General features: G+C 37.0%; 1 protein-coding gene and 1 long non-coding RNA gene across 8 annotated transcripts in view; both read right to left on the bottom strand.

Annotated features, from left to right (window-relative positions):
- Positions 1-814: 814 nt before the first annotated feature.
- Positions 815-12,725, bottom strand: part of CDC27 (cell division cycle 27) — a 70,020-nt gene continuing 58,109 nt past the window's right edge. For 3 of the 7 annotated variants that reach the window (XM_040460045.1, XM_040460046.1, XM_040460050.1), the window contains 4 exons: positions 11,395-11,523; positions 5,152-5,226; positions 4,183-4,339; positions 815-2,316 (listed from right to left, as the gene is read on the bottom strand). In XM_040460045.1, the coding sequence (XP_040315979.1) occupies positions 2,234-2,316; positions 4,183-4,339; positions 5,152-5,226; positions 11,395-11,523 (444 nt within the window). In that variant the 3' untranslated portion in view covers positions 815-2,233. Of the gene's footprint in view, positions 2,317-4,182; positions 4,359-5,151; positions 5,227-11,394; positions 11,524-12,725 lie in introns of all 7 variants that reach the window. The other 4 variants (XM_040460047.1, XM_040460049.1, XM_040460051.1 and 1 more) reach the window with 2 other exon arrangements.
- Positions 8,365-10,133, bottom strand: LOC121020152 (uncharacterized). Its single transcript, XR_005785981.1, has 2 exons — positions 8,653-10,133; positions 8,365-8,417 (listed from the first exon to the last, which is right to left on the bottom strand). It is a non-coding gene; the product is annotated as an uncharacterized LOC121020152 (long non-coding RNA).

Below are 12,725 nucleotides of genomic sequence, written 5' to 3'. Positions count from 1 at the left end.
AAAAAAAAAAAAAAAAAAAAGCAAGCAAGCCAAAAACAGTTACAAGGTGGGAATAAGGCTTCAAATACCTAAATATTTTGAAAGTAGGTGTGAGGAAAATGAAATCAGGCTAAGCTTGGGCTGAGTGTCCCTCAGCCAGCCACTGCCATGGTGTACCCTCCACAACTATCTTTTTATGCTTGGTCTCAAAATAAGTACCAGAAAGGCTCTCACCTCTGGCACAGGACATAAATTCCTACTATAGAAAAGATAACTATACATCAGCAAATTATGTTCTGAGCTTAGCGTTCTCCAGGCTTTGTAACAGAGCTCAGGTTGAAGCTTTCTATGAAATTCTCTATTTGATACTGTTATAGCGCTGGCTTATGATTTGCCAATTAAAAAAAATAAAAGAGTATAAAATTAAATATTACAGAACTAATGAATAAAATGGAATATTTGTTAGAATCCAAGTGCTAGCCTTTGGGAATTTTTAATGATCTTCATTTACTCCCAAACTTTCTTTTTTCTTATAAATTATTTTTTTAAGCAGCACATATTACATAGATTTAGGTAGGAAATTTTGTTAAATACCTCTCTGGCACCAATTACCTAATCTAAGACTCGGACTTGAATTAATTTATAATGGTATCTAATCCACATTCAAGTGAGATTAATAGTAAATGATAGAAAGTAACTGAGTCTACAGGCTAAAATTTTCTTCACATCTTCTGTAGTCCACCTTATTTTCACAACTTGACTAACAAATACAGGTAACCAGTAGATAAATTTGTCCTTCATCAAAGAATCCAAAATAATAACCGTAGGCCTGTCATTCGTAAGAAACTATAATTTGTTATATTCTGACATTGGCACTTAAAAAAATGTTAACAACTAAAGTTTCTCTAAAAATTTCAATACATTACAATAAAGGAGATACACAATTTAAGACTTTAAATCTGTTACTGTGAAATTCCAATAATTCCCATTTTATTATGCATAATTAGATCTTTAAAATTGTGGCCATTCCCCAAAGACACCAACCTATATTACGACACACTCAGGAGAGAACTCATCTCCTTCATAAGAATGGTTTTTTTTTTTTTTCCCCCAGCTAAAAATTTCTAATATCCTAAACCCAATCACTCTTGGTAAACATTTTGGTGACTCACACTACTGAAAATAATTTGAAGCAGAGAGCTGAAAAGAATGGAAATGACCTCAACCAAAGGTAACTACACATTCTTGTACCCTGCTTAAACACTTAGAAAAGTCAAAGGGATACTTTCTTGAACAAATATAGATTCAAGGTCATGGTACAATTTTGATTGTATTAAGGCTTTGCTATCATGATCTCTTTTAAGTCTCTCCACTTTAGTGTTCTCATTTTGATTCTTATGGTGAACATAAATGGTTATTAAGGGACTTGTTTTGGCTTTTCAGTGGGCAAACACTCTATCATCTCTCAATGTTTAAGGTGATCCCACAGAGCTCAAAGAGAAGAGGCAAAATGGTAAGGGAACAACTTGAAAGTTTGCAATACCAAGACAATGATCAACACTTTGAAGCAAGATGAATAAATTAAAATTCTTGGTTAGACATTAAAGCATTCTTGCCAAGAATAAGTGTACGCTGTATGGAGGGATAGTTGATTCCTACACATGAGTCCCAATATGCCCATTACATTTGTTTATGGGAGACACTGCAAGTTTAAGGTAATTTACATTCCTTGGCAATCAAGTTACTCTGTTATAGGCAATGTCTTTTATTGTTCCATCTGGCACTTGCTAACACCATTCTTGAAGAACCTAGAAATGAAGGTCAGTCACTCTGTTAATCAGGAACAGAACCAAATGAAAACAAATTTTTGGAAAACGACCAAAAAATTCTGGTTCATCACTATTTTCCATACCTAACGGTTCCTTCAAGATAAAACGTTAACTCTTCCTTCCATGATAGCTTTCAACAAAGGGAGATTAAAGAAAAAAAAAAAAAAGAAAAGAAAAGAAAGTTCCCCATCTTACCCCCCTAAATTGTCATTCGTACTGGTGAAAGAGCCAGTCTTGTTAGCAGCTAAATATTGCACTGCCTTTCATTCTGTGTACAGTCAGGGTCCAATGAAAGTGGCACACTCATTGTCTAAGTGATGGATGATGACACTGCCGGCTCAAGAGTGAAGACTCAGTATATGGAGGGACAAGAAACATGTCAGCACTAATCACACATCCAGTTGCAAAAGTCTGGTTTCCGGAAGTTAAAACTCATCACTTTCAGCTGCATGAAGTTGTGTGTCGTCTGCGTCTGTCATGCTGCTCTCCTGGGATTCATCTGTTCCCACTTTAAAAATAAAACAAAAGTCTACAGTAAGGTGTCTGATGAATATTTCTTGTTGGTTCATGAAAACAAGGGAGACTATTCTACGTAGAGATGAGATCTTAAATTAAGGCCCTTAAAATCCTGACATCCTTCAATCAAATGCAATTCAGATTCCTTATTTTACAGCATGTCTGACAAGACTGGTTTACTGCATTTAACCTTTAAGAGTTTTAACAAAGCTACCTCTCCCTAATAAATTCCTTATTCCAACACTAGGAATTAGAACTAGTTCTCCATGACATTAAAAAAAGACTGACATTCCCTCCAACTGTTGACTCCACTCTGGGAATAGTCCCTGCTAGTCCACAGAAATATAGAATATAACCCTCAGTTCAAAAAGGGTTATTGGGATTATAGGAATTATAATTTTAATTACAGCCTTTTGCCAAGTTTTCTGGAAAAAACCATCTTAGTTTGCCTCATCAGAAGTTTCTCAATTCTCTTACTAAAAAATACTATTTTTTTAAAAAAAAGTATTTATTTACTTGAGAGAGAGCACATGTGCATGAGTGAGGGAGGGGCAGAAAGAGAGAGGGGGAGAGCGAGAATCCCAACCAGGCTCTGTGCCGTTAGTGCAGAGCCTGACGCGGGGCTCAATCTCGTGAACCATGAGATCATGACCTGAGTCAAAACTAAGGGTCAGACGCCTAACCGACTGAGCCACCCAGGTGGCCCTAAAAAAATACTATTATATGAGGACTTAGTTCTCACTACTTATTTTAAGATATATACTCAATTTAGGGATAGAGTATTTACTACTGCCTTAAACTCTGTTCCTTCCTCTTGACCCTTCAATTAATACATATAAGCCATATTTTTGGATTGTGAATTTGCCAGAGCTTCATAGAATTTGAATAGTTACTGCAGATCTGTCAATACTTTAAAATGTGCAAAACTGGGGCCCCTGGGTGGCTTAGTCGGTTAAGCATCTGACGTCGGCTCAGGTCATGATCTCAAGGTTCATGAGTTCAAGCCCCGAGTTGGGCTCTGTGCTCAGCTCAGACCATGAAGCCTGTTTTGGATTCTCTCTCGGTCCCCCCTTCCACGTTACTGCTCTGCCTTTCAAAACTAAATAAATGTTTAAAAAAAATTAAATATATTTTTAAAAATGTGCACAAATTTATTATTCATTTACTTATCACTTATAATGTCTTCCACATATTGTCACATCTATCATCCTGCCCATCCCACTCTGAATTCCTATGAAGCAGATAAGGCAGGCAGGCATTAGTTACATATTTAAACTTAAACTGAGGTCCAGGTAAAAATTTGCCAAGGATTTGTTAAAGTCACACAGCAAATTAGGTTCAAAACCGAGACTAGTTACCTGACTCCACATGCACTTTGTTAATATATTGCCATAATTTAATTTCCCTAAAATTCCATTTGGTATAAAGAATATACCATGGTTAGAAAAACAAATTAGGGGTGCCTGGGTGGCTCAGTTGGTTAAGCGTCCGCCTCTTGATTTTGGCTTAGGTCATGATCTCAGGGTCATGAGACTGAGCCCCATGTTGGGCTCAGCATGGAGCATGGAATCTGCTTGGGATTCTCCCTCTCTCTCTGCCTCTCCCCAACTTGTTCTCTCTCTCTCTCTCTCTCTCTCTCTCTCAAATAAACTTAAAAAAAAAAAAAAAAAAGAAAATTATAAAGCAGCCTACAAATTCTTATGCAAAAGGTAGCTTTCTGAATACTCAATACTTGAAAAAATGTTTACTCTGTGTCATAAAGAAATATCTGTACTGCTCTGCCTAACTCTGAGTTGATGTTTTACTAGCCCTCTGGTTTGATACACTTAGAAATCTAATTCATATGGATGGTACTCACTGATTTGTTCTTCTTGGGTTATTGGCTCCTCATCATCTGGAAGGTAGCGCTTGTCAATTGCCTCTTTAATCTGGTTATTGGCTCCTTTAGGATCTAAATCCATAGCCCAAGAGAAATTCATCAGGGCGAGGTGCGTTTGACCTAACTTCTTGTAAACCTAAAAATAAACAGCAGCACTACATTTTTCATTAAGTTGTGAACTTCAATTATAAAATCCTAAACATTAACAATTTAAATAGGCTTCTAATTTACACGCTGTAAACCCATTCTGATGAGTAGGTCATTTTCATCCTACAGAAGAACTCAGACTAACTTTTGAGTTACTTTTGATATAATCAGATATTTTCAGAATTCCTTGTCTCTGTCTCTCCAGTAGTGAGCTTCCAATAAATCACATTCTGATTGGATCAATGACAATTGAAAGAAACGGACTATAAGCTGCTTGATTAGCAATTCATTTACACTGATTTCAAATGTTGTTATATCAACTCCGAACACCTGTCCACCGTTCTCAGCCTCCTTAACCAGTTGGCATTTAGGGGCCCAGTCTGTAAAGTCCTTACTAGTCTGGCTTTGGAAATCTCGGGAGTCGTTTCTTCTAATTAAGACAACACCAGCCATTAATTTACTTTTTGGGGGGGATGCCTACATATTTTATGGATAATTGGAAGCTAAGAGCTTTCCAAGATATAGTCTCAGTTATGAACTCACGGCCACTGGCTGCAAGTGCTAATATACTTCCAAAACCATAGTATGGTTAGGATATACGGTGTATGTTCTTATTCCTTCATCAGGATATCATCTTCTTAGATCTTATAACTAACTCTGTTCTTCATTCCCAGAGCATTTAGTTCAGAGATCTAGTTGAATTTGCTCAAGAGATGTTGCATAATACGTATAATATTTCTCCTTCAGAAGTTAATGTTTGTTATAAAAGTCACAGTTTAGGACCTTGGCCCCAATCTTTACCTTTCCTATTAAGAAGTAAACGAGGGATTCTTTGGGAACAATTTGTTTCAATTCTTCAAGTTCTTGTAAAGCAGACTGAAAAAAGCAAAGAAAAACAGAGTAGCAAAATTTTACAAAGTTCTAACTAAGCAAGTATTATTTGATTTCCCAAATCATCTTAACTAAAGCTTACTAGATCTTTATCAATGCACTTCCTTATTGCATTAATTCTTGTCATGAAATAAAATGCATGAAAAATACTTATGACAACAGGGACTAAGAAATGGCAGGAATTCACCAGAGTACACTGAGAACACACACACGCAGGTGGTGACAATACTTGCTTTGGTCACCGTTTTATATAAAATAACAATGCTCCATTACACTGTGTGTGTAAGAGCTTTGGAAACTCAGTTGCAGAACAAAATAATTCCGAAATTCTGTTCATAGACCTTCTTCCTGATGCAAGCACCAAGCTTTGAATACCAACCTGCTATTTTAACTAATGATGAAGAGTCTAAAATTTAACCCTCTGAATTAAGTCAAAATTGTCTACAAATCTTTTGACCATCGCTAAAGGGGTTGGGGAAATTGAGAGAAAAGATAGAGAAATAAGATTTGTATTTAAAAGAAAGACATGATGATCAAAAATAAAACTGGGTCCCCAATTGAGATACTGTCTGCTTTTCACCTAAGCAAATGGACAAAAATAAAAATAAACTTTGATATATAAAGTTACTATGACTGAGGGGAATGAGGCATTCTCATCACTGAAGGTGGAAATGTGACCTGTTGCAAAGCCTGTTTGTGAACTCTATTTAGCATTATCTATTATGTTAAAAACTGCATGTAACCATTAATTCAGCAATCCTGCTGCTAGGAATTTATCCCAGGGACATATTCAAAAAAGTTCATTAAGCCATCTTTGTAAGAACATCCCATTCAACATGTTACTGCAAATCATTAGAAGCAATGAAGGTGTGTCTAATCATAGCCTAGTTAAAATAAATTATGGTCCATCCTCTATGGAACACTAGATCTGTAGGTACTCAACTCTATGCTAAAAAAAAAAAAAAAAAAGATACAATAAAGTATGTGCAATACTATTTCTTTTGCAACAAAACATATATATGACACATATACAAATAGTTATGTGGGTATTCTCATAAACACTTTATAAATACACTTATGTGAGCACATATATGTTTCCTTTTTTTTCTGGCAGAAATCAATACCTATATGCCCCTAATCAAGGTAAAGGTGGCTTACCTTTGGAGAGGGGATGACTGAGGTAAAGGGGAAGACTTTCTATTTTTAACATGGTAGCTTTCTCAATTTTTTGAATTTTCTAAAACAAATATACTTTATTTCTCTTTAATGTCCATAGAGATTATCTACTTTTCTTCTCTATGCATACCTCTTTGTAGTAAAACAAAATCCAAAGTAAGTCAGGTTAAAAAAAAAAAAAAAAAGATAAATACCAAATATCCATCCACAGAAATGTTAAAGTGGAAGAAAAAGCAAATTACAGAATATGTGTAGTTGTATTAGCTTCTTATTTTGTCATAACAAATTACCACAATTTTGATGGCAAATAAAACAAATTTTTTTATCTTATAGTCTGTGCATTAGAAATGCAACTTGAATCACACTGGGCTAAAATCAAGGTGTCTTCCTTTCTGAGGGTTATCTGTTTCCCTGCCTTTCTTCCCAGACTTTTTAAAGGCTGCCCACATTTTTTGGCTTGTAGCCTTCTCACGCTGGTTCTGACCACAGCTGGCAAAGATCCTCCATGTGATCTTTAAGATCCATGTGATTAGACTGGGCCCACCTGAATAACACAGGATACTCTCCCCAACTCAAGGTCCACATCCTTAATCACATCTGCAAAGTTTCTTCTGCCGTGTAAGGTAACATAGTCACAGGAACCAAGGATTAGGGCCTGGACATCCTCGAGGGGTCAATACTCTGCCTACCACAGTAGTGTAAGCCTACTTTGTTACAATTAAAAATATGTACATGATGAGAAAAACATCTAGAGAAGTGTGTTCTGAGTTGTTAATAATGCTCCTCCCTTGGAGGGTCAGCTTATAAGGCACATTCAACCTCGTATTTTTTTTATACTTTCATATTATTTGAGTTGTTTGGTAACAGGCCTATTACTTTCATAAAAAGCCCCCACCAAGATACAAGGACTAAAGCAGTGATCAAAGATAGTGGGCTAGCAAATGTATCAGAGGATTATAGAATTTAGGTAACATAAGGGGATTTATACGTTGATTGGTATGAGACTTTAGTTTTATTTCTCTGAAAAGGGTGGAAAGGAACCAATCTTACTTCCCAGTTATAAAAAAGTTTAATACAGTCCCATCCCACCCTCCCTTCACCTAAGGCCAAATGTAATTTCTTGGCTTTTGTAAGATTTTTACTGGCATTATCTAAAATGAAAGGTTCATATACAATATTTTTGTGGAAAGCAGTGTGAAAGTAGCCGTGTGGTAGATTCCACAGATTCATTACCATACTAGAGTGATGTGTGACATTTTCTGTAATAAAAAGGATTGAGAAGAGAGTAAAGGCACACACACACACAAACGCGCGTGCACACTCTCTTGGGACAGTGTGTTTGTGTAAAAGGCTGTGTTTTTTTAAAAAAAAATTTCTTTTTTTTAACGTTTATTTATTTTTTTGGGACAGAGAGAGACAGAGCATGAACGGGGGAGGGGCAGAGAGAGAGGGAGACACAGAATCGGAAACAGGTTCCAGGCTCTGAGCCATCAGCCCAGAGCCTGACGCGGGGCTCGAACTCACGGACCGCGAGATCGTGACCTGGCTGAAGTCGGACGCTTAACTGACTGCGCCACCCAGGCGCCCCAAAGGCTGTGTTTTTTACACAAGTATGTAGGGAGCTCTGGTGCAGCCTGAACATTTCACATGTTCCTAACTGCTGGCAACCCACGAGAAATAAACTCAAAGGACCGCTGGGCTGAATGGGTCTGAGAATCACATCTGCCTGTCTAGGAATGGAAGATTTACTACGTGTGGTAAGTCTACGAGGTAGACTGTTCTCTTTTCCTTCCATACTAGTAAATATTGTAAAATATACACGGAATAAAGTCTCAAGATAAAAGATCTGTGGTCATGGATATTAGTTACTTAACGATCACTGTTACACCTGTCCGACATTACTGACAGGGACTGATGAAGCCTGTATCACAATGAAGAAGCCTGGGACTGACTTTTAATACCACAGAGAAGCAGTTCTCACACTTGTTGGGTCTCCAGACCTCTTTAAATTTTTTTTTTTTTTTCAACGTTTATTTATTTTTGGGACAGAGAGAGACAGAGCACGAACGGGGGAGGGGCAGAGAGAGAGGGAGACACAGAATCGGAAACAGGCTCCAGGCTCTGAGCCATCAGCCCAGAGCCCGACGCGGGGCTCGAACTCACGGACCGCGAGATCGTGACCTGGCTGAAGCCGGACGCTTAACCGACTGCGCCACCCAGGCGCCCCATCCAGACCTCTTTATACTCTTAACGTTTATTGAGGAACCTGAAGAATTTTTGTTAATGTGGGCTATAGCTATCAATACTTACCATATCAGAAATTAAAACTTGAAAAGCTTAAAAAATATTTATCCATTAATTTAAAAGTAACAACAATAAAGCCATTACTTGTTAACATAGATAATATCTTTTTAATGAAAAATAACTTTTTCAGAATAAGTCAATAAGAATAATGGCATTGGTTAATATTTTTGCAAATCTCTGGTTGATAGAAAATAGCTGCACTCTCTTATCTGCTTCTGCATTCAATCCATTATGTCATGCAGCTTTTGGAAAATTCCACTGTACATTCGTGAGAATAAGAGTGAAAAAGGCAAATCACATCTAAATATTATCATGAAGATAATTTTGACCTTGTTTACTCCTTGAAAGGATTTCTGGGGACCTCCAGATGTTCTCAGACCACACGTTGAGATCACTGCTTTAAAGCAATCTTAATCGGAACAGTGCACTCCAATCCTTCGCTGCTACACCACACACGGTTCAGAACTGGCAGCTTTTCTAACTGTGTGTTGTAATTGTTATAAAAAATTTCATGCATCTATCATACCTCCCCACCTTGATAATCTAATTACAAAGACTCATTGAGAAACAGTGTCTAACATAGTGTCAGAGTTCTCATTTTTGCCCTAAAAAGACTTAAGATTTATAGCACATTAAATGGGGTGATATTAGCAATGCTTTTGCCACAGAGAGATTGAGGTGGCCCTCTAACACCATTGGATTTTCATTTTGGAGCCAAGACATCTTGGAAGCAATCAGTAACTTTTACTTATGCCCCTTTTTATATTATTTTAATATAGGTATACTGGATACACCGTGCTTCAAAGTAGGTCTTATAATTTAGCTGATACTCAAAAATGGCTATGACCATTATAACTTGAACAATGGGAAAGATTAGAACTTGGGCTTCTTGAAGCAAGTACAGGGCTGACTTAAATGGCATAATATCTGGTAGGTGTGTTGGCATTAAAATGCCTTTAAGAATAATTGAATAAAATCCTTCAACTGAGGAACCTGACCCCATATCTAAAGAGGTTATAGGGTGCCTGGGTGGCTCAGTTGGTTAAGTGGCTGACTCTTGGTTTCGGCTCAGGTCACGGTCTCATGGTTCTCATGGTTCGTGTTTGGGCTCTGTGTGGGGGGCTGTGTTGACAGTACGGAGACTTCTTGGGAGTCTCCCCCCTTACCCACCCCCCATCCTTCCCCTGCTCACTCTCTCTCAAAATAAACAAATAAACCTAAAAAAAAAAAAAAAAAAAAAAGAGGTCCAATGAAGCAAAAAACATGAAAACAAATGATGAATTACAATTACAGCACCTCAAAGAACAAGTTAAAAGTTGAAAAGTGTTTATTAGATCTATTTTTTTCTTTTTCCTTTTTTTTTTGGAGAGTGTGTATGCACGTGGCACAAGCTGGGGAGGGCCGAGGGAGAGAATCTTAAGCAAAAGTTCTATGCCCAGCGCAGAGCCTGACACCGGTTTGATCTTATGACAGTGAGGTCGTGACCTGAGCCAAAGAGTTGGGTGCTTAACCAACTGAGCCACCCAGGCGTCCCTAAAAGTTGTTTATTAGATTTAAAAGAAGCTTTTATAAAAGAACAAAAACAGTAAGGACTAGACATCCACTTCTTTGATAAAGAAAAACAGTAAGATTAGTGGAAATCACTGAATAAATAACAATGAATAAATTAGATGACTGATCCCTTATATATCTTTATTAGTCTGCAAATGTTAAGAGCTTAATATTGGTCTTGTATTTTTCAATTTCAGCAAATGTCAATGTGTACTGGAAGAACTGACTTCTTGGGAGAGTCTACTGAAATGGATTATTTGGTCCAACATTTTCTGTGCACTTAACTTTGGGTTTTTTGTTTCTTTGGTAAGTTTTTACTCTTTTTAGAAAGAAGAGCCTAAATTTATTAAAAAAGTAAACTGAACTTTCAATCAACACTTTGGAGTCATGGTTTGTGATTCAGTAAATGATAACAAAAAAACCCATGTCACTTTATGCCTCTTTTCTCTTTCTCAATTTTCCTTCTCTTCTTTTCTCAGTATATGTATGTATGTATTTTTTTCAGGCTACAGCTCCGTAATTGGGAAAACAGAGTGAGAACTAAAGACAGAAACACATCAGACTAGATCAAGTAGCCTTGTTCTAAGCTTTTATAACTCACTATACTTTTCCTTTATGTATTCAGCATGCATTTTTTTTGTGATTATTTGATTAATGTCTATTGTCCCTCTGGAAGGGTGCTAGCTGGTGAGCTCTTCAAAGGTAGGAAATGTGATCGCTTTGCTTTTGCCCCTTTATCCCTAGTCCCTGACATGGAATAGGCAGGTACTCAGTACATATTTGTTGGATTATGCACAAACATTCATCTGTCACCTGCTCAGATATATTGGTCTTAGGGGATGGTTTAGGTCTTACCTTTAAGATAACTCCCTGATGGAAAAACTGCCGTTCTATATACAGAATCTTTACAAGGGATAATGACATATTCCTAAATAGCCACACACTCATCCTGCATATCAGTATTTCATGAAAAAACAAAAATCACAAAAGAAAATAAATAGCTTTTGAAAATGGGAAAATAAACTATCAGAGACGAAAACTATAAATAAATTTTGGTTTATTAAAAGAAGGGGCAAAACTTAAGCAATAAGATGCTGAAAACCATTAAAATATGTATCTTACCTTATATTTTTCATTTGCAAATAAAACTGAGGCTCTGTGAAATTTGCATAGAGGGTTCTTGGGATCAATAACAATGGCTTTGTTTAGGGTATCCAAAGCCTTCTCAGATTTTTTCAGTGCATGCTGAACCTTTAAGAAGTAAAGATCACATTAATGTTTCCTTTTGATATTTATGGAGAAAGGTGAGAACCAAATACTGTCACTCAAAACCAACATAGAAATAGTAAAATCACTGGGGCATCTGGCTGGCTAAGTTGGTAGAGCATGTGGCTCTTGATCTTGGAGTTGTGAATTTGAACCTCACATAGAGATTACTTTAACAGCAACAACAACAACAAAAAGATAATAAAACTACTAAAGATGTATGGTCTAACTGGATTTTCCACAGGGTTAGGTGGACTCAATAATTGAATACCTGACTATTAACAGAGTATCTCTAAAGTCTCTTCCAATTCTATCTAATTCAACTGCTTCACTTTCAAGATGAGAATACTGAACCCCAGAATGTTAAATACTTTGCTCTGGGATCAGAACCCAGGTCCTCTGACACCCAATCCACCATTATCCATAATGATAATCCATACTGATAATTCTATCTGTAGAGCAGATATTCAGTTACTTTTAAGTCTAAAAGACAAGGAAAACCCTGGTTTTCCCTTCACAAGAAAATCTGTACTATTTAGCTAAATAATACTCACATTTCAATAGGTTTATTATGGTCCTCTAAATATTGGGCTTTGCTTTTTTTGTTGTTGTTTATTTATTTTTGAGAGACAGAGCATAAGCAGGGGAGGGGTGGAGAGAGAGAGACAGAGAGAGAGAGAGAGAATGAGAATGAATGAATGCAAAGCAGGCTCCAGGCTCTGAGCTGTCAGCACAGAGCCTGAGGCGGGGCTCAAACTCACGAACGGTTAGTTCATGACCTGAGCTGAAGTCAGAAGCTTAATGTACTGAGCCAATCAGTTCTTCTCCCAAAATGAACAGTGAAATCTCAAACTAACATAATTTCCTCACATTGTACGTCCATTCCCACAAAAGCCAAGCTTGCTGAGAGAAAGAGAAGGGCAAAGGAGGGAAAGAGGAAGGAGCTGGGTAAGAGGCAAGAACAAAAACTTCTGGTACCATGCTTACAGAGAAACTAGTACGAGATTTCAGAAAGCAAACAGACTTTTTCTCCTATCAACGTACAACTTATCACCCATAAAAATGGTGATCCAAAAACGGACTCAGTGGAATAATTGGAAATATTATCTACCATCATGCATGGATTTGAATCATTTTTAATATCCTATCCTAGAAACACTGTACAAATCTTATGATTAAAAAAATTA

Source organism: Herpailurus yagouaroundi, unplaced genomic scaffold, assembly GCF_014898765.1.
Source record: "Herpailurus yagouaroundi ecotype Mexico unplaced genomic scaffold, PumYag 247, whole genome shotgun sequence".
Lineage (NCBI taxonomy): Eukaryota > Metazoa > Chordata > Mammalia > Carnivora > Felidae > Herpailurus > Herpailurus yagouaroundi.
This window is presented reverse-complemented; position numbering and strand designations above follow the sequence as displayed.